Below are 25,580 nucleotides of genomic sequence, written 5' to 3'. Positions count from 1 at the left end.
ACCCCTGTATTATAAAAATGTCTGAGAAAATAAGAAAATGTAATTTACATTATCTAAAACCTACTAACCCAAATGACAAAGGGAACAGGAAGACAGCATTGTCACACAACAGTATAAAATATGGCAGGGCCGTGTGGTCTTCAGCACAGATGCTGGAAGCGGGTGCACTTCTTAAATTCCACTGTTATGATGTGATCAGGACACACTGGCACCCGTACCCCCTTCTTTACTTTGGACAATTCCACATGCGTACAACACACTGAGATCACAGTCACCACTCCCCTGCTCCCCACTCTTATTTCCTCCCGACTCCTGCTGGTCCCCTATTTGTCTCAAGCAGTCCCCCACACAAGATGGCTTGTTTTAACTATCTCTGATTAGCATCAGATAGTTTGCTAAATAGTACAATGAATAGCAGGAGTGGATTTTCACTGACTAAATCTGTAAGTGTTTAAGGCACTTGGTTAGCTGACACTAACTAATGGTACTAAACATTTTAGTACCATTTCTATAAACATGGATGTGTAGCTCTAGCAAGGCCTTTCTCCTCAGGGATGGCTTAACCTGGAACCCAGAAATGTCTTCCAAATCAAATGAGTTACAGCAATGATACTGTTGCCTTTGTTTTGGGTACATGATTTTGTCATAGTGCCAAAGAAGAACAGAATTCAACAAGCTTATAGAAGAAACTGCGTTACTGTTTTGTCTTTGCTAATAAGTGTCGATGTGTGCCAGAACTTGATTTCATTATAAATCCCGGCAGCAAGCTAACCATTTCTCATTTCTCTCCACGGTCTGTGGCTTATAGTATCTCCCAAAAGGCCTCAAGAATTATGTATAACATAGCTGGATTTGGTCTGTTTCTCACAAGCAGAGAAAAGGTAGCCATCAGGAACTGCAAAACAAACATATCCTAAATTATTTTCACTAAGACGGATGTTGTAGATGAGCTAAGATATTATATATCTTTAGATAGTTCCATAAAATTATGTGCTGAATAGGAATAATATGATTGTTGTTACTATGCATATAAATACATGTATTATAATTAAGCTTCAAGAGCAAACAGAATTTCATAAAAACTGTTCATCAGCCATCTTTTCTGTAATATCACAGTAGTACAACTACACCACCATTAGAATAAGACATATCGTTCATGTCCATAATTCCAACCAAGGCAGGAGGATTACCATTTTGAGGGTAGCCTGGGATATACTGTGAGAACCTATTCCTCTTCCCTCCCTACTAAGATCCCAAGAGAATGAAGAAACTGACTTAGATTTAGCAAAGTGACCCTCCAACAGGCAATTCTGGTTAAACTAGTTCTGAACACATTGCTTGTATGCTATCTCCATAACATTACTGAAGGTTACATACACAGTGATTATTATCTCTCAAGTTATATTGTAAAATGAATCCTTGATATGACACTCTTTACTTGGTAAGTACAGTATATTCTAGCTAAAGCTAAAAAGGAAAATAATTTGTTATGGGTGGAATTGTGTCCACTCCCCTCTTGTGCTACAAGCTGATATACTGAAGGCCTAGCACCTTAGAACATAAGGTCAATACAAGGTGAGATCAATGGGCCTTGATCCAACATGGCCAGTGTCCTGATAAGAAGACAAAATTCAGACAGAGATATGTGCAGAGAAAAGACAATCTGAAGGTTCCTAGAAGCTCTCTGGGGCTTTATAGCAGTCGGTGTTCCAATGGTTTTCAAAGCATGGTCTGCATATCCCTGGGGTCCACAATATTTGTGTCATACTGAAATGTTGTCACTGGTACTCTACACTCTTTCCCATCAAACAGTTTGAAAACCACTGCTCTTCCCCGGCCTCAAATGGTCAAACTATGTAAACCAACATGCAGCAATTGCCATCCAAAAGGCAGGGAGACAGGGGTTCTGACTCTAGAAGCCACACCACTCAACGTTCTGCCTTGCTGTGTGTCTCCAGCACTAAATATCTAACTCATTTGGTCATACATAATAACACCTTACTCAGCTTTCAAAACACGCCACTCTTGTGAAATCTGCCTTGTTTTATACAATTCCATGTTGCTGCGTACTACTAGGCTCTGTTTTCAATTCTATCATGGTCTATTAACAGTATTTCACTTATTTCTTCATTCTAAAACCATTAAAGAATCCACTGAGGCAGAGTGGTAGAGTATGGAATGATAATATGTGTTGGGATCTAACACACTTGGGGTTGAATTATTTCCTTGTTAATAATTCAAACCCTTAGCAAGTTTCATAAAGTCTAGGGACTCTAGTTTCTCAGTTTTAAAATGGTCTAATAGTTTATAATGGTCTACATACCCTGGTGCCATTTCCAGGGGTTGGAAAGAACTTAGTATGCTGTTCAACATATGCTGGGTCTCTAATAAATATATGTGATTAAAAATATATAAATTATACCCATTTAATCATACTGTCCCAAGTAGTATAATCACTTAATAAATATTTCTTAAAATGTAAGATAGGAATTTCCTCATAATACAGAAAATATGAATTCCTTACATATAAAACTAGGTAAGTTCAACTATTTTAAAACTTTTTTTGTTTTGCTAAAAACCAATAGGGCTGAGATTATACCTCTGAATCTTTTTCTCACCCCTTTGATGTTGTTTTGTTTTCTGTTTGTATGTTTTTTTGTTTCTTGAGACAGGGTCTCAGTATGAAGCTATGGTAGCTCTGGAATCACTATACAGGTCACGCCTCATACTCAGAGAGCTGCCTGCCTCTGCCTTCCAGTGCTGGGATTAAGGGTATTGCTACCACAGCTAGGTTCCTCCTTCCTCTTAATCTCCAATTATAAAACTCTCAATAGTGTTTTTAAAAACCTATTTCTATATAGCCATATACTCTTTAATTTCTCCTATGATAATTTCTGACCTGCCATTAAGTGTTTCATAAACCATAAGGGTTAGGCTCTCTCCTCTGAAATTGCTAGAGACAATTTTCTTTCCTTAGGTAGAGCAAATATTTTTCTTTATATATCTTCCATGACAACTTTATCTTTAGAATATGTAGTGTATAATATTGGTACAATTCATATACCTTAGATATTAGAGACTGGAGGAAATATAAAACACACTGTATCTATAAAGCATTTCCTATTAATATAAAGTATTAACTATTATCCATTTGTGCTATACCTCAGAGATATGCAGAACATGGTTATCTCATTGTTTTATCAATGACCTAATATTTTAAATCATTTTATGATATATATGCATATGTGTGTACATATATATACACACATATATACATATACATACATATATATATATACACATACATATATATATATATATATTGGATCAGAGGATAGTGATTTCTTAAAACTCAAGTTTTTAAAATTCTTTTAAACTTCCTTTTGTGTTGTTCAAAAGATTCCCTTCTTAAAAATCCCATAATTATGAACTGAGGGTTGTCTTACCAAGACAAAGGGTTTAATGCGGTTTACGTCTCTGTGTGTGTGTGTTGCTTGTACCCTAGGATCCAATGCAGTCAGCCTAGGCAAGCGCTCTACCACAAAGTTACAATTCCAGCATCAAGATTTTTATCCTATGTTTCTGACTTTCCTCTCAGCCAGTGAACTCGACTCTTATCACCAAAATGGACAATGACTGCCACCTTATCAGTCCTGACAAAGGCCGCAGGAAATCCCAGTCACAGCACTGTGTTGATACATACTTGGTGTTTGAAAACTGGAGACGTGAAATTATCTACTGTATATCTTACAGCAACATGCTGTTTTCGGTTTACCTTTAAACACCTCCTCTAAGGGCAGACTTAAAAGCTCATGGCCCTAGACTATTTCGAAACTCGTGTGAAAGGTTGAAAGCAGAGTTGACACAACAGAATGACAACCTAAGAGGAAAGGAAGAGAAGAACATTGGAAGGCGAATGTATCTAAATAGTGCTTTGAAAAGAAACTTCACTGGGGAAGAGGACTGGGGGGAGGGCAGAGGGAAGATTAAAGAACTTTAGGGGTTCTCCTCTGACGGTTGGGCCAATCAATGTTTTGACAAATCCCGGTCTAGGATCCGTGGGCCCTGCCTGTTTTCTAAGTCACCTCCGTCGCTCCTTTCTGCCAAAGGCCCCTTCTACAAGCAGGTTGTCACTCACCTCCAAGGACCGTGCCCAGGAAGATGCATTTCTTTTTATGACGTTTCAGAAAATTCCACATTGATCTCAGCATCTTCAGACCCCGGCTGCTGCGGGTTGCCCAGGGGAGAGGGGCTGGCTCACCGTGTCTTCCGTCAACCTGGCCCGGACCTCCGGCAGAAGCGCGGCGGTGGCGGTGGCGGTGGCGGTGGCGCTAGGTGCTCTCCAGAAACCACAAGCGTTCCCTTGCGCAGAGGCTGTCGCCACAGCGGAGGAAGGGGGCGTGGACTCCAGCGGAGCAGCGACGCTTTCGGTGCCCCAGCCGCCGCTTACTGATCCGGGACGCCTGGGTCCGTCCGCAAATAGCTCCCGGGTGCCTCGCCTTTTTCCGTCTTCCCGGAAGCAAGCGCCCTCGCCCGCCGCGTTCCGCTGCCCTCTCTCCTCTTGGCCCCTGGCTCTGAGTCCCCGAGTGACGGCGACATGGAGGAGAAAGTGGAGTCCGCCACTACTCCGGACGGCTCGCGCGTGGTGTCGGTACAGGAGACCGAAAAGTGGATGGAGGAGGCGATGCGAATGGTGAGGAACCCGGCAGGGGGATGCTGAGAGTGCAAACTTTCTCCCGGCCACATGCCGACCAGAGTAGTTGAGCATATGTGCCTGGCGCGCTTTCTCATCACCATTATCTCTCAGCTCTGAAAATACCTGAAGCAGCAGCTTGCTTTATTCTAGGGGAATTTTCTTGAGCTTTGTCTCATAGTAATTGGGTTTGAGGGGAAATACATAAACTGTGTGTTGTGCAGTATGTATTACAAGATGTCTTAGCTGTAAGCTGGGAACATGTACTACCTACCTGTCTTCCTTTCCATGTGTTCACATACTTTCAAATCCATAAAGCCACATTATTTTATGGTTACGCCCTTGAACATATATAATGGAAGGAAGCTGATGTTTCCAGGGTCATATCAAAACGTGCCCCGGTACAATCCTCACCGAGGATGTATTTACTCTTTTTTGTTTGTTTGTTTTTCGAGACAGGGTTTCTTTCTTTGTAGCCCTGGCTGTCCTGGAACTCTGTATAGACCAGGCTGGCCTCAAACTCAGAAATCCGCCTGCCTCAGCCTCCCAAGTGCTGGGATTAAAGGTGTGTGCCACCACCACCCGGCTGTGTTTACCCTTTCTACAATACTTTTCTCTGCCCGTGTATTTCCTTTCCGTGATCCTTTTAGGGATTACTCAACATGAAGGGCTCTGGTCGTATTTACATGTTTTTCCAATCTTATTACCCATATTGATGTGTGGCAGGGATAGACGTGTGTATGATATGTATGCATACACAGTTTGACGCTGGTTTTTCATTCTGCGAATATGGAATATACACCAACTTGTTTACAGCATTATAAAGGCCTTAAAACTGAGCTCAGCCTTTGATGCAGGGATGCTATTTTTGCTTATTCTTTTACAAAATTAAAATATTTCAACGTTTTAAACTGGTGGTTACAGAAGTTCACATTCATAAGAAATTAAAGTCTAGAACATCTAACAAATTATGTAAAAATTATTTAAAAGTCCTGACCACAGAGATAGCCCAACTTACATTTTGTGAGCACTGTTCCTATATTTCTGTCCCTGTGAAAACAGAAACATGCTTATACCCAACCCCGATAAATGGCATAATGTATTCTTTTTATTAATTAACACTTTTTTTTAAAATTCATTTTTCTCAGAGCCTGGGGTGGGGGGAAGAGAGCCGTTGTTCTTCAATTTTCGAGTTGAGAATTTATTGGTTTAAGAAAGATCAAGTTACCGTTTCAGTGGCAGAGCTTTGGCCTCGTCCAAAGAAGGCCAGCTTCTTAAGTTTCAAAGCCATCTACACAGTTATATTTTGACCCAACCCTTTGGCATTTGTGACAAAGGGAAGGGACTGACTGGAAGAAGGGGAGGGGCACTGGAAAGTCTGAGACAGGATGGAGTGATGTGGGTTTCCAGTCTCACGTTTTGAACTTGTCAGTAGAGGAAACGCGTGCACATTTGTACGTGTATGTGCCCGGGAGCAGTCCCACTAAACCGACACCCGCAGACTGTGTTCCTCGAGCTTCGCTTTCTCTCAACTGCCATTGTATCTGCTCAGCCTCTCACCAGCAGCCTGGCCTACACGCCGTGCCTTTTCAATGGTCGTATGTCTCTTTAAGGTAGCCCTATCATTTCTAGTGAGGTAGATTTGCTGGAAGGGAAAAAAAGAGACAGAGACAGAGAGAGGACCCAGAAGAACTAGGTACTGAGAAGGCCAGTCCTCTGTTGACCTGGGAGCAGGGAAAGGCTGTCAAGACAGCAGCATGTCCGGTGCACAGTGGATAAGGCTCTTGGCGTTCCCTCTCTCTTTCCTTCTACCTATGTATTTCCTAATCAGTTGGAGAGTTTAAAAAGTTATTATTTGTGCATGTGTGTGTGTGTGTGTGTGTTCACCTGTGTCTGGAGATTACAAGACAACTTTTGGGAGGAGAGAGATTTCTCTCCTTCCACTGTGGGTTCTAGGGATGGAACTCACCGTCATGCTTTCACAACAAGCCCTGCCAAGCCATCTTACTGGCCCAGCCATTGGTTCTCTTCTGCATGTTTGAAGCTGCTCATGTCATCGTATCCTGTGCTCCTGGATGCAGGCTTACCGAAAGCCTTGTCACATGCTCTTCCTCTTAATAATGCTTCCCTCTCCTCTTGCTGCTCAAACCACTCTAACCCAAAAACCTGATAAAGAATCAGTGAAGTCGCACTGGTTACTAAAGAGGCTTCGGAGGGAGAATGATGCAGAGAACCCAGCACCAGACCCTGATAGTTGCTCCAACTATTAATGGAATAACGAAGAAAGTTAACTCCCTAGACTTTCATTCCAAATGTCCTAGACTCTCTGTGCCTCAGTTTCCTTATCTGTACAATGGAGCTCAGCATCCCGATGACATTAGGCTTATAAACTGAATGAATTTATAATTACAAAGTGCTTAAAATAGCCCCAGACCAAACCACACGTACAAAAATAAACAACTTATCTACCTAGCTTTTTCAACCATCTCGTCTTGAGATGTAGACATAGCATCACCTCTTAAGAAGTTGGTTGGGAGAAGTACAGGCAAAAGCTGAGAATCTGACCCAAAGGAAGTCATTTCTTCAACCCAATGCTTTTCATTTCTACCATTCCACCTCAGTTACCTCTACTGCTGCCTTGACACAGCTAACACCGTCTTTCTTTTTGGCCTGTATTTTCCTAGGGTCTTCTATAACAGTCAATAAAGCTGCCTTACTTTCTCCCTTAACAGGCTTGCTACATTCTTCTTTAGCTTAGTTATTAACTTTTCCCTCTGAAATAATTAAAAGCCACAGGAAACTGCAAAAAGTGTACATAGAGAAAGCTCAGTCATTCAATGTTCTTCAGTGTAACAACTTACCTAACTTACTCCGCTACCGGGACCAGGGAAAGCTCATTGGTAAACTCTGAAGAACTTATTAAAATTGCATCAGCTTACTGTGTGTGTGTGTGTGTGTGTGTGAGTGCATGCAATATGGGATCATAGACTTTTATGAGTGTTTGTTTTTTAAACCCAATTTCCAATATATTTTCCAAGTTTGTGCCATTTTTATATAAAGTATCCCTAAACTTTCATGTGTCCCTTAGAAGTTGTGGGAAAGAGTGGCATCCAGTCTGATCATTTTTATGGTACTCCTTAGGATCATATCAATAATATTAGAGAGAAGCTTTAAAAAAAATAACCAAGTAGAATTTTATCAAGAGAAAGTATCATAGTCAAATATTTACATGTTATATATCCCCCCACCTCTTTGTAAATATGTGTTTCATCTCTGAGAAGGAGTGGTTTTGGTATTTTTAAGAAAACTGGTCAAAAGCCATTGGTTACATGGGCTTTCAGTGAAGAAAATGAGGCACAGGAAGGGAGACATTCCTGAGTTCTCCTTAACCCACAGAGAAAACAGCACAGCATAGCCCAGAGACACCAGGTTTGAGATGGGGAAAGCACAGCTGTGTGTCTTTGCCTAGGTCATTGTCCACACCTCGGTTCCCACCACATCTGTTTTTATCTGTAGCCTCCTGATCATTGAAGATCACCCCTCAGATTTTCCACTTTGTGTTTCAGGCCAAAGAAGCACTAGAAAATATCGAAGTTCCTGTTGGCTGCCTTATGGTCTATAACAATGAAGTTGTGGGGAAGGGAAGAAACGAAGTGAATCAAACAAAAAACGTGAGTGGACCACTGAGAACACACACACACACACACACACACACAAATTACCATGGTTATGGTGGGGCCAATTGGCAAGACAAGACCCAATGTGTCCTGTGGGGCAGTTCCCTGGCCTGCTCCCACTTTGTGTGTGTGTGTGTGTGTGTGTGGTATGTGTGTGTATGTGTGTGTATAGTATGTGTGTGTGTGGTATGTGTGTGTGTGTGTGTGTGGTATGTGTGTGTGTGTGAGTGAGTGTGTGTATGTATGTGTGTGTGTGTGAGTAAGTGAGTGTGTGTGTGTGAGGCTGCAGGTTTAGGTCAAGATGTCTTCCTCCATCACTTCCCATTGTATTTTGAGACAGTATCTCTCTCTGCACCTGGAGCCCCTCAGTTCTGCTTGGCTAGCTGCCAGTGAACCCTAGGGATCTCCCTCTTTCCTGTCTTCTGCACTGGGGTTGTCTGTGGGAATATATGGCTGTCTGGCTGTTTACATGTGTCCTGGGTCGTCTGAATTTGGGTTCTCATTCTTTCCCTGCAATGCAAGCACCTTACATACTGAGCCATCTCTTCCACCAGAGACCTTTCTTCTTCCCTTTGTAAATGATTTTTATTTTATGATTGTAACAATGTTACAATGAGTTTTGCTTTGTTGTTTTGTTTTAGGTATCAAATTTTCAGAAAAGTTAAATGAACCTATAAAACTATGGTAGATGAATTTTCTATTTCTACATTTGTGATCTCAGCCAAAAGCTAAGAAATGGTTACAGCTTTGAAATTCCACTGTGTTTTCTTTTACCACTTGAGTGAAGCAAAAGAAGGAATTTAGTTACATCAGAGTAGCAGACCAGAAGAAACGGGTGCACCTCCTAACCTTCAACCTGAAAGTTTACCTCTGAAAAGCAGACCTGTTTAACTTAGAACGTGTTCCTTTTAGTTTCTTTAAGGTTTTTGTTTTGTTTTTTGTTTTGTGTGGGGGATGGGGGAGTGGGGGAGAAAGAGCTTCAGTGTACAAATGGGAGGGAAGCATAAAGGATTATATTAAAGAAAACTTTTTTGGATATTCAATCAAATAAGGTCTCCAAAATGAGCTGTGCTCAACTACTTGTGTTTTGGCTTTAATCATTGTGTGCTGTTGTGGTTAGATCAGATAGTTCATGGTTTCAAACAATGCTTCTTAAGCAAGGCTTCCCAGCAGTGCGTCACGGCAGACACATTTTGGAAGTGGAAGTAGGTGAAAGGGCCACGCAACAGTTTATGGTTCTGAAGTACCAAGTGGATTCCAGCATGACACACCACCGATGCTGTTCTCACCGACTATGAGCTTAGGTGCTTTGTGGCACCGGGGCTCCGGGTCCTGTAGAGTTCACACGTGATGTTTAGCAAAACTCATGTCAAGTAGGAACCCAGAGTCCCAAGGCAGTTTGTGAGGACATAAAAACATTCAAGGTAGATAGATGATGAGCATGCTGCAGTCAGAGACTGTGTTGGTGCGTACCTAACGGCTGTGTGGTAGATAACGGCCACAGCACCCGTTTGCACTCCATGGTTTGATGGAGCGTGTTTAACGGGAGAGCCAATGAGCGGATCCCTGGTGACTTTCATTTCGTAGACACTTTGGAGTTAGGAGGGTCATTCCACTGCCATGTACCCTGCCTTCCCCTGTGATTGCAGCGTTGAAAGGCCCCAGGCCCCAAGTAAGGAGACCAGATTCTGCTTTGGGCTAAGATACCCACACTGCTCTGTCCCCCTACCCCACCTCCAGTGTCCTCTCCCTGTGTATGTTCAATGCATGATAAGATGGCCACAGCTTACTGCGTGCTCTTCAGCAGTCCAAGAGTGATTTGATTTAGCAGAGGCGATTCAGTTCGCCTGGTGTTTATTGAGAGCTTTTTCAGAACTCCATCCCTCAGGACCCCGGAAGCCAAGCTTTACAGGCTCTGGTTGGAGGAATCTTCAGTGTTGAGATCTCTTGTATTGGTGCAGCGCCAGAGCGATCCGGTCTTCTGTGTCATCGTTCTGACCCTGGGTTTCTGATTCTGTAATCACCCAGGCTGCTTCCTGTCTGCCGACACCTGTCACAGCACTGTGGGCCAATGCCAGCGTTTTTCTCACCGTGCTCCCCGTCCCGGGAAAATGAGCACCTTCGTCTTCCCCCTCACCCAGTGTTGTGCTCACGGAGGACCGATTCTTACCGCGTTTAAAATTTAGTTACCTCGTATAGAGCTTGGGACCCAGTATGAACTGCTGACAAATACTGTTGTTCTCTATGCTAAGAGAATAGTATTGCATAGAGAATCTATGGTTTGCATTAAGCTATTTTTTTTTATTTTGAGCTATCTTGTTGGCTTTCTTTTTTAAAATCAGTGTGCAGAGTAATGCGTTTCTTGGTGGGTTTTTTTCTACACTCTTTGGCGGCCTCCCAGCCCACAGTTTCAGCCCCTTTCTCCTTCCCTTCCGGCCGCCACCCCCCACCCCCAGATCTCCCCCTTCGGTCCTCTTGATAGCTATCATCTGTTGCTCTCTTTCTGTTGGGAATAATGGCGTGTGCCTTCACCAACTGGATATCTTTATTCTTTTCCCTCTTTTCCAGCTTACACTCCCTTAACAACTCTTTTTCCTCTCTCATGGCTTTATGATCTGTACCCGTATGTGTATACACTTATGGAATGCACACATGTGAAAATTTAAATCTCGCTCCCACCTTTGAGGCAAAACATGGTGGTATCTGTTGTTCTAAATTTGGGATAGTTTGCATAAGAAAGTTGGGGTTGGTGAAATGGGTAAGACTGCTTGCTGTGCAAGCATAAGGTATCTGAATTTCAGTCCCCTGCACCCACATAAAAATCTAGGTGTGGCCATGCAGGGGCCTGTGGCTGTGGAGCTGTGACAAAGGTAGACTGGAGGGTATTAGGATTGCTGCAGCCGTGCCCCAGGTTCAGTGAGAGACTCTTTTAAAGGAGCAAGGCAGAAAGTGATGAGACGGGACACCTGACCTCCTCCCCTAACCTCTGTATGCATGCAAATGGGTGCACATACCTTCACATACGTGTATGCATGTACTTTGTGGTACTTTGTATAAAAATGGCCCCAATAGGGTCATATGTTTGAATGCTTGGTTCCTGGTTGGTGAACTGTTTAGGAAAGATTAGGAGGTGTGGCCTCATTGGAGGAGGTGTGGCCTCATTGGAGGAGGTGTATCAATAGACGTGGCCACTGAGGGTTTTTTTTTTAATATTCTTTATTTACATTTTAAATGATTTTCCCTTTCCTTGATCCTCCCTCCCCGCAAATCCCATAAGCCCTCTTCCCTCTCCTGTTCTCCCTTCCACCCCTTCCTACTTCCCTATCCTGGTATTCCCCTATACTGCTGCACTGAGCCTTTACAGAACCAGGGGCCATTTCTTCCTTCTTCTTGGACATCATTTGATATGTGGATTGTGTCGTGGGTATTCCAAGCTTCTAGGCTAATATCCGCTTATCAATGAGAGTATACCATGAGTGTTCTTTTGAGATTGGATTACCTCACTTAGGATGATGTTCTCCAGCTCCATCCATTTGTCTAAGAATTTCATGAATTCATTGTTTCTAATGGCTGAATAGTACTCCATTGTGTATATATACCACATTTTTTTTTATCCATTTCTCTGTTGAGGGATACCTGGGTTCTTTCCAGCTTCTGGCTATTATAAATAAGGCTGCTATGAACATAGTGGAGCATGTATCCTTATTGCATACTTGGGAATCCTCTGGGTATATGCCCAGGAGTGGTATAGCAGGGTCCTCCAGAAGTGTCGTGCCCAGTTTTCTGAGGAACCACCAGACTGATTTCCAGAGTGGTTGTACCAGCTTGCAATCCCACCAGCAGTGGAGGAGTGTTCCTCTTTCTCCACATCCTCATCAACACCTGCTGTCTCCTGAGTTTTTAATCTTAGCCTGACTGGTGTGAGGTGAAATCTCAGGGTTGTTTTGATTTGCATTTCCCTAATGACTAATGATGCTGAACATTTCTTAAGGTGCCTCTCAGCCATCTGAAGTTTTTCATGTGAAAATTCTTTGTTTAGCTCTGTACCCCATTTTTAATAGGGTTATTTGGTTTTCTGGGGTCTAACTTCTTGAGTTCTTTGTATATATTGGATATTAGCCCTCTGTCAGATGTAGGGTTGGTGGATCTTTTCCCAATTTGTTGGTTGCTGATTTGTCCTTTTGACGGTGTCCTTTTCCTTACAGAAACTGCAATTTTATGAGGTCCCATTTGTCAATTCTTGGTCTTAGAGCAAAAGCTATTGGTGATCTGTCCAGGAACTTTCCCCCTGTGCCCATGTCCTCAAAGGTCTTCCCCAGTTTCTTTTCTATTAGTTTCAGTGTGTCTGGCTTTATGTGGAGGTCCTTGATCCATTTGGAGTTGAGCTTAGTACAAGGAGATAAGAATGGATCAATTCCCTTTCTTCTGCATGCTGACCTCCAATTGAACCAGCACCATTTGTTGAAAAGGCTATCTTTTTTCCACTGGATGTTTTCAGCTCCCTTGTCGAAGATCAAGTGACCATAGGTGTGTGGGTTCATTTCTGGGTCTTCAATCCTATTCCATTGATCCCCCTGCCTGTCACTGAACCAATACCACACAGTTTTTAACACTATTGCTCTGTAGTATTGCTTGAGGTCCAGGATACTGATTCCTCCAGAAGTTCTTACACTGTTGAGAATAGTTTTAGCTATCCTGGGTTTTTTGTTATTCCAGATGAATTTGAGAATTGCTCTTTCTAACTCTATGAAGAACTGAGTTGGGATTTTGAAGGGGGTTGCATTGAATCTGTATATTGTTTTTGGCAAGATGGCCATTTTAGCTATATTAATCCTGCCAATCCATGAGCATGGAAGATTTTTTCCATTTTCTGAGGTCAGAAAAGCTCAGCCAGACCTAGTCTCTCTCCCTCTCCCTCTCTTTTCTCTTTCTCTTCTCTTTCTCTCTTTGTGAGTGTTTCTCTCTGTCTGTGTGTGTGCATGTCTGTGTGTTCCTCTTTCTCAGTTTGTCTGTCTGTCTGGCCTGTGGATCAGGATGTAAGCTCTCAGCTGTTGCTTCTGCACCATGTCTGCCTGCCTGTGGCCTTGCTCACTGCCGTGATTGTGGACTAAGCTTGTGAAACTATAAGTAAGCCCCCAGTTAAATGCTTTCTTATATAAGTTGCCTTTGTCATGGTGTCTCTTCAAAGCAAGGTGTAGCTGACAAAGATTCTCTGTAGCCCGTTTCTTCATTCTGTGTACAGTTTCCTGCTGTGCAGAAGCTCCCCAAGTTCTCAATTACATGTGCTATGGACAGATATAGGTAAAAACTTTCCAGAAAGTCTTTACCTATATCTGTCTTTTGGAGTGACTCCCAATTTTCTTTTAGGGGGTAAAATATTTCAGGTTTTATATTAATATCTTTGATCCATTTGGCATTGATTTTTTGTAGCGTGAGAGAAATGTGTTTAATTTTATTCATGAATGCATATATCCATTTTTCTTAATACCATTTTTTGAAGAGGCTGTCTTTTTTTCCAATATACATTTTTATACTTATCAAATATCAGGTGGTTATAGCTGTGTGGATTTATTTTGGGTCCTCTGTTCTCTCTTACTGATCTTTATGTCAGTTTTGCTGCCATATCTACTGATCTGCATGTCTGCTTTGTATTATGGCTGTGTAGTGTAATTTGAGGTCAGGTATTATATTTGCCCAGAATTGTTCATTTGGCTTAGGATTGCCTTTACTATTCAGAGGTTTTTATGTGTGTGCGATTCCACAGTAAGGCTAGAATTGATTTTTCTAGTTTTGCAAAGCATGCCGTTGGAATTTTGATAGGGATTGCATTGAACTTGCAGATTGCTTTGGGTAATACAGTTATTTCTGCAATATTAATTCTGCTAACCCATGCTCGTGGACCGGCTTTCTGATTTTTATTCTCTTCGATTTCTTTCTTGAGTGTCTTAAAGTCTTCATTGTAGTGTCAAGTTTTTTCACTTCATCAATATGAGTTTTACTTCTAGATATTGTTAAAAAGCTATCATGAAGGTGAGCTTTCCCCCTTATTCTCCCCTTGGATAGTTTGTTATAGATATATAGTAAAATCTACCATTTTCATCTGTGCTGATTTTCTATCCTGCCACTTTCTCTGAAAGATTCAGATGTGAAGGTTTTCTGGCAGAATCCACAAGGCTCCTTCTCACGTCATCCAACAATGAGATCATTTCACGTCTTCCTTTCTGACCTGTGGGTCTTTTATTCCTCTTGACCTATTGCTCTAGTTAAGACTTTGGGCAGCACATTGAATAAGAGTAGAGAAATTGGCCACTTCTATCTCCTGCCATGATTTGGGGGAATGTTTTAAGTTTTGCTCTCATTTAGTTTATTACCAGTGGGCTTGCCATATGCGACAGTTATTATAGTAAGATGCAGCCCCGGTATTCTTGGTTTCCTCAGGACTTTTTATCATGAAGGTGCATTGACCTTTGTCAAATGCCTTTTCTGTATCTATTGAGATGATTGTGTTATTTACATCATTGACATTATTTATTACATATTGTACATTGCATTTATTGATTTGTATATGTTAAGCCAACCTTGTATCTCTAGAATGAAACCATCTTGATTGATGTGTGAGCTATTAATTTTTGCATTAGGTTTGTCAGAATATTGGGAAATTTTGCATCTATATTCTCCAAGAAAGATGGTCTATGTCTTTCTCTCTTTGCTGCATTCTCATGTGGTTTTGTCTTTAGGGTAGGACTTGCACTGAAGGAGCAGTTCAGTAATGTTCTTTCCCTTTTTATTTTGTGGAACGGTTTGAGAAATGGCATTACGTCCTTCTTAAAAGTTGGGTGGAGTTTGACTGAGAATCCATCCAGTCCTGGGCTTTTCTTTGTGGGATGCTTTTGATACTTTTGATTACTATTTCAATTTCATTGCTTGTGATGTATTTCATTTGTCTGTGTCTTCTTGATTTAATTGTTGGTATATTACACATGTTTAGGAATTTGGATTAAATTAGTTTAAAGGTTTGTTTGTTTATTTTGTGTGTGTGTATGTCTTGTGTGACACTATTCTGGGGAGGTGTGAACAACTACCTACTTCTCTCAGATATGGAAGCAACAGACCAAAAGTAAGGGTATCACTGAAGTTCAGCTTGGTGGACCAGATAACATTATTTGAGTTACTAGTGTGGAACCTGGAAGCCTGAAGCTCACTGCACAACTTGTAGGCAGCTCAACAAGTTGGAGAACATTTCCTTCAAGTATCTTAGGCATTCTGAGCCTCTTGGAAGCAGAATGGCTGATGTAAGTGTGTCTCTTATCAGCCTTACTGCCTATATGCATTTGAGGACAGAGGGGGTATCTAGTATATCTAGTCAGTTTCAGGGACTTCCTGAAGTCTCTGAATTGTTTACTTCCTGAGTTTAAAGAACTTTTCTGTAAGATGGAACATTTCACGTCAACCTAAAATATCCTGTGTCTTAAACTCATATACAAGGTAGAAAACTTCATCTGTGTGTGCACATGCGCGTGTGCGTGTGTGTGTGCGTGTGTGTGTGTGTGTGTGTGTGTGTGTGTGTGTGTGTGTGTGATTGCATGCCTGTAGCTACCTTCAGAGGCAAGAAGAGGATGTTGGATCTCCTAGAGCTATTCACTGGAGTTACAGCACTGGTGGACCACCCAGTATGAGTGATAAAAACTGAACTCTGGTCCTCTGCAAAAGCAGCAAATGTTCTTAACCTTCGTGTCTTCTCTCTGGCCCTGCATTAAAATCATTTTACTAAAAGGAGAGAAGCGTGCCTTCATGGCACCAGGCCACCCTGTGCTTGGTGCGGCTCAGGCTGCTCTAGGACTGTAGAGGAGAAGGTAACAGTAAACTCTAGTTCAGACGTTTGCTTGAGATCCATAATTAGTACTTCGCTGTCAGGATTCAAGTTTTAGTGTAATTGATTCCATATGCTGGGTGATTTCTCCTGGAATATACCGTCTGCTATGAAGTATCTGAAATCTCAAGTGTATGCTTATTTAGAAGTCTGTCGTGCGAACGTTGATAATATTCTAGTAAACTCAATAAAGACTTGCTTTAGAGTGAGGTCAGTTGAAAATCTATTTGAAACTAAAGCATAAGCTTATGAAAATTGCAATCGTCCATTAAAATATTCAGAAATGGTAGGTATCTTTTTTTTGCCACTTATCTCCTCTGTAGTATTTTAATGAAAACCAAAGTTCCCCCAAGGTACGGGAGGGTTTCACTAAAGTTATAGCAAGGTTTGTGTAGTACAGTGGAGTAGGCATCCCCGTGGGGGAGGTTAGGACACTTGCACCGGGGAACTGCTAAGGGCATCCAGCCAGAACTGGTAGGAATGCCTTTTGCATATTTTAAAGACACCAGCTGTATGAAACAAACAATATCAATGCCAGTCTCTCTTTCTCTCTCAAGGCTACTCGGCATGCTGAAATGGTGGCCATTGACCAGGTGCTGGACTGGTGTCACCGACATGGACAGAGCCCTTCTGCGGTATTCGAACACACCGTGCTCTACGTCACTGTAGAACCGTGCATCATGTGCGCCGCTGCCCTGCGCCTTATGAGTATCCTTTGGCTCCGCGCCTTCCTGCCGTTACCGTGCCTGTGAGCAAAACATGGTCAGATGCACCGTTGTTCTCTCTTCTTATTAGTTCTTTTCACTGTTGAGAACTGAACCCGGGCCCTCGCACATGCCACATCTGCTCTATCCCTGAGCCGTGGCCTCCCCGCCTTCCGGTTCCTTAAATCTCCACGAGGAAACGGCGTTATGAATGAAACACACTGTACAATTTAGCCAGAAACGGGAAAAACGCTTTCTGCATAGCCGAGTTACCTATTCCTTCTCTGTATCGACAGCCAAGAAAGAACTGAATTCTTAAGCTAGGGGAAGAACAGCTCAGAACTGACGTAAACACTGCTGCTGTCAGGATAAATCCAAACGAAGGTAGAGAGCAGGAGACATTCTGAGGACAGTGCTTTGCCTTTGTAGGACAGAGCATGTGTGATTTAAATGTTCGCAGTTAATCACTTTGGCCATGAATACATGCTTTTCTTTTTAATGCTGAGGTTGGGCTGAAGTTCCTGATCCACCCTCCAAGGGCCAGGATTATAGGTATATGCCATCACATCGGGCTTCTATCCAAGTCTGACATGTCAATTAAATCTGTTTACCGTGAGGGGCGTGGGCACGCCATGGCATGTGTGTGGCCATCAGAGGACAGCGGCCAGGAGTCAGTCCTCTCCCCCTTCTTCCGTGGGATCCTGGGATTAGATGATTTGTTTTCAAAGGTAAAACTCCCGAATTTACATTTCCAACTCGGCAGTGATGCTGAAAATAGGGTTGCGGAAAGAGCAGAGAGGTGATTCGCAGATGAAGCAAGAACACCGTCTCTGCTCCGTGCACAGGTGCCAGGGTTCCCGTGTCTACTGTTGTTAGAATGGCACGGCCACGCCATGACATACATGCAGTACCCAAGAGGACAGGCTGAGGACCTGGTCCTCCCCTCCCCCCCACCACTCAGCAGGTCCCAGGCCTCAGCTCAGGCTGTGTGGTGGCATGGCAAGCGCTTTTAGCAGCTGTGCCAACTGATGGCTAGATTTTTTATTTCTACACACCTAAGGTCCCTTTCTCTTCTTTTTGTATAACCGGGTTTTATGATTTTAAATACAGCCGTACATTCTAGTTGTTCTGAAGTCTGGCCTGAGCTTTCTAAGGTAGTGTGTATCCGCCTGCCCTCGCCCTGCCTCTTCACGTCCCACTCAGGACCTTAATTCTGTGCTATAAATCCCGCTGGTCGTCTATGGCTGTCAGAACGAACGGTTCGGTGGCTGTGGGTCCGTCCTGAACATTGCCTCTGCTGACCTACCCAATACTGGGAGACCATTCCAGGTAATATAATCTACGTGTGTTCTTCCCTCCCTCTCTCCGTTCCTTCTTCCTTTCCTTCCTCCCTCCCTCCACGCACCCTCTCTTCTCTTTATCTCTCGATGGACTTAGCAAGTGTGTGTGGTCAGTATTCCAAAAACCTGTGGCAGATTCAGACAGTATCGTGGGGCCTCGGGGTTGAGTTCTTTACATCTTACTGGAAGAAAATCTGTGTCCCTTCCCTGAACAGAGTTCACCAGCACCTTGTGTGGGCTTAGAGACACCCTCTCTGTTGGGACAAGTGGTGCCAGCTCCGTGGGGTGATGATGGACCTTGGCCCGCATTGCTAACTGGGATACTAGTCACAGCCGACAGTGTTTAGGGACAAATTCCACCACCGTGCCATGTACTGTTACTACTGTCCATGTATCATTTTAATTTCATTATTTTTCAATGCCTTTTAATGGTGAGACTCCTCCCCGCCTCCCCAGACCAGAGGACCTACGTGTCTTTCATCTGTTAAGACATTCCACTTTCCTTACCACACTGTTGCAGGTTTTATCAGTGAAAGTGTGAGCATTAGGAATCCACATGTCAGAATTCCTACCGTGTTTCTGTACCGGATCATTCTCCAAGATGGAGGATTAATCCCAAAGCGAAAAAGAATAAGATTCAGTAAATTCTGGAGTTCCTCTTGAAGGCCTCAAGTCTTCATTGGCTGTGGTGAGGACTTAAAGAGCCCTAATCCTGGGCAGTGCAAGTTTTCTAAGAGTCTTTGCCTTGAAGTCTTCCAGCTTAGCATGCGCTTTCCTAGCCACTGCAGTATTTAAGAATAGATGCCTTTAACATCACATCAGAAGGAGCCTGCAACAGGGTGGATGGGAGGGAGTGAGGCTGATTCTTAAAGACGCCTCGTAAAATGACTTTGTTTTCCCATTCATTTCTAAGAGCCACCCAGACATTGCTTATACAGCACAAATCGCTGGCTCCATACACACAGTACTTCCTTTATGAGAAAAACCTAAGCAATTTCTCAGAGTTTCTGAACAAAGCTAAGATACATCCCTGGGTATCAGACACGGTGGGCATTGCTGTCTAAAATGTAGGCGAGGAGCTAAGGAGACAGCGCAGTGGGTCAAGAGTTGGCCACACAGCCTGAGGACTTGAATTTGGATCCCCAGAGCCCACTGAAGGCCAGATGCAGTTGTGGGTGTCTGGAATCCGGGGGTCCTGTGGTGAGATGGGTGCAGAGGCAAGAAGAGGGCAGCCAGCCTGCTCTACTACGTCAGACACGGAGTGCCTGTCTCGGCAAGGTGGAAGGCGAGAACAGGCACTTGAACTTGTGCTCAGGGTACCACTTGCTTGCTAGCCTATACATATATGCAGGCACACACACACACACACACACACACACACACACACACGCGCGCATGCACGTACACACATGCACACACACGCATGCACGTACACATGCATGTACACACTCATGCACATACACATGCATGCACACACACACACATGCACACATACACACACATGCACACACACACGTTGGTAACATGAAAGCATAAGCAGTTGTCACACGTCTCAGTGTAGTCAGTCTGCCTCAGCCAGCGGAGGTTGTTCACTGTTCATCTTCATGGCCAGGGTCAGTCTGTGGGAAATGAACGCCATGGTTTAATGCCGAATTATGTTCTTAGGTCTTGTTATCCTTTAAAGCCTTGGTATGATCAGATGCTGGATGCTGTGTTCTTGTGGTTTCTTCCTTTTCTTTGGTTTGGCTCCTGGGACAGAGGACAAAAAGGGAGGTGTGAATCTCACATCAGAATTCTAGATTCCTTTAATATAATACTGCATGCAATAATATACTATAATACAGTATAGTATAACGTTCACAGGGAAATCTGTGGATCTATTGTTTAAAAAAAGATGGTGATTCATTTTTTTAGTGTTCTTTTTTTCTCTTTAAACATTTACCTCTATTTGATTGGTTGAGTTTTTGTGTTGTTGCTGTTGTTTGTTTGTTTGTTTGTTTGGACACAGTTTTTCTGTGTATCCCTGGCTATCCTGGAATTTACGCTGTAGTCCAGGCTAGTTTCAGAGTCATAGAGCTCCGCCTGCTTCTGCGCCTGCTGGGTTGAGTGATGACTCAACCATGACTATCTGGTGAATACGCTCTCTGCTAAAAGCTACATACATATTATGGCTCTAGTTGGTACTTTAGAATGCTATCTTGGTATCTAGATCCATGGAGCTGTTGCCGTTGTTGTTGTTGTTGTTGTTGTTGTTGTTGTTGTTTTTGCTGTTTTCCACCGGTAACTGTTTCTCCTCAGACCACACGTTAGAATCCCTGGGAGGGATTTTGCATATCTCTGTGCTCAGACCTTGGGTGAAATGAATAAAAAGGCTGGGACGAGCGTGGAGCGTCGGTGCATGGCACGTGGATGTTGCTGTGTGATTCTACTGAACAATGACGGAGAAGCGCTGCTTTACCAGACCCTGGGAAAGGGGCCTGGCGTGTTCAGTTGGACATTGGAGAGTGAAGGTGGACGAGCTGGACGCACCAGGCCTTGCACACCCTGACCAACAGTAGTTAGGGTGGTGGCGTCCTAGAATCCGAGGGACGAGAGGACTCTAAGTGACGCCTGTGTGTCCAGTCATGAGCTGTGTTACGAAGATCATGTTCCCATCAGGGAGTGCCTTGCGATGCGGGAGAGGCAGCCTCAGTGGGGTCTTGAGGGCGGATGGTGAGGGTGAGACCGAGGAGGAACTAGGACTGAGGGAATTCTGGAGTGTTCTGAGGCCAGGGCGGGGCAGTACTTTGTAAGGGGAGGAAGAAGGTTACTGTTACCATGGGGCAGATCCTAGGCTGGAGCCAGCTGAGGCCCCCCGGAAGCGAGGCTGGCAGGTGCTTGGCTAGGCACCACCGTGAGGGCTGGATGGCTGTATCGCTGCTTCACAAGCTTCAGCAGGGTGAGTTAGATCCTTTCTAGGCTCTCCAGACAGGGCTCAAAGCCCCGACGAGCATTTGGCCCCATCTCATATGTCTTTAATTTATTTCCTCTACGTTACCAAACCCTTCAGCCTGCTTTTGCACGCACGCTCACACACACACACACACACACACACACACACACACACGCACACACACACACACACACACACTCACACAGCCCACCCTTCTCCCCGCTCTCCGGGAAGCGTGCTTCCTGGCCACTGTGCCTGTCCAATGTTTGTCTTTCCTCCATGTCATTCATTGTACCTTACAGCTCTCTCTTTGTATTTCTTCTTTCACATATTTTCATCTCTTCTGGCCAGATACCAGAGCAAAGCCAAACTCAACCGCTTCCTTAAATCCTGCAGAGCAAAACTTGAAAAAAAAAAATTATTTTCCTGCAAAGGGCCAGGTACTAAATATATTTTTACCTCTTGTGAGAGAAATGTCTCCGTCACATAGTATTTTATACTCTTAAAAGTACAAAAACCATTGCTTTGCTAGCTTGAAATAGTGCAGCTCTCAAGGGAGGCCTTCCCCTATAGAAGTTCTGCTCCGGCTGGCAGGGGCGGGGATGGGTGGGGGTGGGGGGTGGGGGTAGGAGTGGGGGGCAGGGATGGGGGGTAGGTATGGGTGGGGTGGGGATGAGTGGGGGGTGGGAGTGGGGAAGGGGGGTGGAGGTGAGGGGGGTGTTTCCCAGTGTGAGTGTGACAGTTCTGCTCTACCAGGGATGCTTTCCCCAGCGACTGTGTTACAGCTCTGCTCTGGCAACAAGGCACCAAGGAACACTACACAATCACACCACACAATAAGCCTCACACAAGGGATCCATTGAGAAGGAGAAACCCAGGAGACTGGCGGCCTGTGCAGGAGGCCGGGTTTATATAGGGTTTCTTGTGGGGCGGGGTTTTCGAGCTTGGGGGTGAGCTCAGTGATTGGTGGGTTTCTGTGGCGAGCTCAGGGATTGGTGGGTTTCTGTGGCGAGCTCAGGGATTGGTGGGTTTCTGTGACGAGCTCAACGATTGGTGGGTTTCCGTAGCGAGCTCAGGGATTGGTGGGTTTCCGTGGCGAGCTCAGGGATTGGTGAGTTTTCCAGGTTCTCATGCTCAGTGATTGGTGGTTTTCTGTGGCGAGCTCAAGGATTGGTGGGATTGTTTCTTGTCCCTGATCTTGGCCTTGGGGTCAAGTCAGGGACAGGGTGTTTTAGCTTTGGCCCTTTTACCCTACACTAGCTTGTCATTCTTAGTTGTGGACGCGATTTGTTCCACTAAGAATAGTTTCCCCGTCCAAGGTGTACTGAGCATCCCATGCCTGGAGCAGCAGCACAGGTAAAAACAGGAGCCCCTATTCAGCACCTCATTTAATCGCTGCATCAAACCTCTGAAGTCTAGAATATACCACAGAGGGTTGGCGTTCTACCCTCCACTGTCGCACTTAAACTAGTCTAAGTGATTGAGAAGTTTGGTTAAGGCTGGGTGCCCATTCCTTTAGATATGTATCTTCATTCGTAAGGAACATGGTGTGGAGTCCACTGATGTTGCTGTAACTGTGTATACACCACTGTGGGGATATAACCCTCATCCCCTCATGCCCGATGCTCACCTCGTGTTCCTCCCTTCCTCAGTGCGTCCCTGGGTACCGTGCCGAGGAGGCTGTGGAGCTCCTAAAGACCTTCTACAAACAGGAAAACCCAAATGGTGAGCTTTCTTCTGGTGGAGTATCCCTAAAAACAGCTCTGCGTGACGGAAGTTTGGGATCCCTGCTTTTACTCGCCTGACTTTTTTTCTTTTTCTTTCAGCGCCAAAATCAAAAGTTCGTAAGAAGGATTGTCAGAAATCCTGATGCTGCAATGATCAAAGACTAGGACTTTTTGGAGACCTGGACAAAATTCCTGACTGAGAGCCGCTGGCATCGCTGGTCTCGTTTATTTGTTATTACTGTGTGTGAAAATGGTGTCTCTCGTCATTTGCTCTGTTAAGGGAACAAATTAGCCCTTTCTAAAACGTCTGGCAATGTAAACAACTGTGAGCTCTTCCACCAAGCTGAAAGAACGCTTCCAGGAAGGGGAGAGATTAAGGTTTGAGGTCCCAGAGGTCAGCAAGCAGTGGCGGGGCTTCACCTCCAGCCTTACCCCCGGCTTAAGGAAGTTCCTGTCTGCAGGTCATGTGTCCATACGCCCCGCCCCCAACCCAAAGGCAAGCACATCGCACGTGACACATACCACACACATGCACATGCCAAAAACAGAGACAAATCTTTGGAAGATTGATCAAGATCAAAACAGGAAGTAGAAGAAAGAAAGAAGGCTTTGACATTTTATTGAGTGCATTCAGACGTGGTCCTGCACTGGACTGCACCCGAGCACAGCTACCTGGGCTTGTCCTCATTTGTACTGACTTTATATTTGGCCATGGGTGTCGGGGGTTCGAGTGGGTGTGGGTGTGGAGGCAGAGGAGACTCTCGGGTGCTGCTCCTTAGATGCAGTGCCACTCCTTCCTGCTTTCTTGAACGTCACCATTCTGCTAGGTAGGCTGGCCAGGAATGCCCATCACCTGGGGCCTCTAGTACAGGAATTACAGGCATGCACCACTCATCCTCCCTCCCTCCCTCCCTCCCTCCCTCCCTCCCTTCTCTTTTAACTGTGAATTTTGGAGATTGAATTCAAGTCCTCCTGCATTTGACTGACCGTGATAGCTCCCCAACCCTAGAACAATTTTAAAAAGTATTTAAAACAGATGCTTTCAAAGCAAGTGTCTGAGTCTTTTTTTTTTTTTTTAGATCATAGCATATTGCTACAATAAAGTTTTATTCATGCCTTCTTTCAAAAGGAATAGTCTTTAAATAGCGGGTGCTGGACAGAAGGCTCAGAAGTTTAAAAATATATACTGCTTTTCCAGAGGATACAAGTTTGGTTCTCAGCACCATATCTGGGCAATTCACAACCTGTAATTCCAGTTCCAGGAGAACCAATACCCTCTTCTGGACTCTGTGAGTCCACATGTGCATACAATTCCAACACACACACACACACACACACACACACACACACATACACACACACACAAAATCTCTAAAGAAGAAAATTAAAAGGGGAGTGGTTCTTTATAATGGGGCAACTATTCCTTTAACGTTCATTTCTTCCCTGGGACAAAGCCAAGACCCAATACTCTGAAAACAAAGACCTTACGTTCTTCAGAGAGAGAAATGTAAATAGTCCCTTATATAACTTGCTGGAGGATGGCAGCTGCTGCTGGGCATAATGATGCACTCTGTAGCCCCACTACTGGAGAGGTCGAAGCAAAAGAATCATGAATCCAAGGCCTGGGCTGTTGGGCTGTGTCGGGACAGCCAGTCTCCCTCCCCCCCCCCCCCCTTCCTCCAACGCCAATTAGAACCAGTTGCTGTTTGGAATAAGAATACAGACATGATGGTTACAAGATTGAATTAAATGATCCATTGACTCCTAAACAACAAAGCTACTACTCTTTTCAAATGCGGAAGGCAAAGCTTAAATTGAGAATCTAAAAATTTGACCCCACAACAAAATCTCTCTGATAAAGGTGAGCCTTGCAAGGTGCGGCTTTTCCGCCCCGCCCTGGGCGCAGTGTGCGTCTCTGCCCAGAAGGGGGCCTCGCTGTTCCACTGCAAGACCTGCGCCAGCGCAGCCTCAGTTTCTTCAGAGCTTTCTAGTCCTTGATGCAAAGCGGCTGTTTGTGGACACTGCCATTTGAGCGCTGTCTCCGACTTGTTTGTTTTGAATTACATTACAGGCTGGAATGTGATTGTGCGGTAGTGTTTTTATATTGCCTGGGGGGGAGCAGCTAATCACAGTTACATGCTTCAGAGGATTTATAATTGTGTGGTTTTGTGCGTGTGTGTTTTTTAAGAGCATTTCAGAAGTTTTATGAGCGAAGAGTACACGGGATTTTAAATTTACAATAATGGCCTGTGCACCTTCTCTTCGTTTTAGCTACTTTAAAGACTGTCTTCTCATTAAGTTTTAGTGCCTCGACTAGTGTGTTCCTTTTTGCAGTTGGTCATAATTCACTCCTGGCTCCTGTGCTCTTCTGCAAGCAGACATTATTATATTTACTGACTTCAGTCATTTGGGGGGGAATTATTTGTACTTGAAACAACCTGGGATCTTATCCTTGTAGAATCATCATATTATGCTGGCTGTTTTACCACCAGTGAGATCATGATAAACTTTTAAAAGTGAATTTAGTTTGAATTTAGGGGAAAAAATGATGATGATGGTGGTGGTGGTGGTGGTGGTGGTGGTGGTGGTGGTGGTGGTGGTGGTGGCAAAAGCACAGAGCCAGAAATATGGCCGTTA

At 44.1% G+C, this 25,580-nt stretch overlaps 2 protein-coding genes across 3 annotated transcripts in view; one reads left to right on the top strand and one right to left on the bottom strand.

Annotated features, from left to right (window-relative positions):
* The window catches only part of Pex3 (peroxisomal biogenesis factor 3), a 29,412-nt gene extending 24,932 nt beyond the window's left edge, over positions 1 to 4,480 (bottom strand). Inside the window, exon 1 of the mRNA XM_052169566.1 lies at positions 4,139 to 4,480. Within this exon, the coding sequence (XP_052025526.1) occupies positions 4,139 to 4,211 (73 nt within the window). The 5' untranslated portion in view covers positions 4,212 to 4,480. The remainder of the gene's footprint in view (positions 1 to 4,138) is intronic.
* A 28-nt stretch (positions 4,481 to 4,508) lies between these two features.
* On the top strand, positions 4,509 to 25,024 carry Adat2 (adenosine deaminase tRNA specific 2). Of its 2 annotated transcripts, XM_052169567.1 has the most exons (6): positions 4,513 to 4,693; positions 8,260 to 8,364; positions 16,798 to 16,948; positions 18,167 to 18,273; positions 22,869 to 22,941; positions 23,043 to 25,024. In XM_052169567.1, the coding sequence occupies exons 1-6, from the start codon at positions 4,598 to 4,600 to the stop codon at positions 23,084 to 23,086; spliced, it is 576 nt and encodes a 191-aa protein (XP_052025527.1). In that variant the 5' UTR covers positions 4,513 to 4,597; the 3' UTR covers positions 23,087 to 25,024. The 2 variants fall into 2 exon arrangements, with proteins under 2 accessions (XP_052025529.1, XP_052025527.1); XM_052169569.1 differs by lacking the exon at positions 8,260 to 8,364 and having other exon boundaries at positions 4,509 to 4,693.
* Positions 25,025 to 25,580: the final 556 nt, after the last annotated feature.

Source organism: Apodemus sylvaticus, chromosome 23 (genome assembly GCF_947179515.1).
Source record: "Apodemus sylvaticus chromosome 23, mApoSyl1.1, whole genome shotgun sequence".
NCBI lineage: Eukaryota > Metazoa > Chordata > Mammalia > Rodentia > Muridae > Apodemus > Apodemus sylvaticus.
The sequence above is the reverse complement of the archived record's forward strand: the minus strand, read 5'-3'. Positions and strand labels throughout refer to the sequence as shown.

What these genes read in the sequence shown, in the direction of transcription:
- Adat2 (XM_052169567.1), top strand. Translation starts at nt 4,598, where the DNA reads ATGGAGGAGAAAGTGGAGTCCGCCACTACTCCGGACGGCTCGCGCGTG. An exon ending in CGCTGCCCTGCGCCTTATGA is followed by an intron (nt 16,949 to 18,166) that starts GTATCCTTTGGC and finishes ATTCTGTGCTAT; the next exon opens with AAATCCCGCTGGTCGTCTAT. An exon ending in CAAACAGGAAAACCCAAATG is followed by an intron (nt 22,942 to 23,042) that starts GTGAGCTTTCTT and finishes TTTTTCTTTCAG; the next exon opens with CGCCAAAATCAAAAGTTCGT.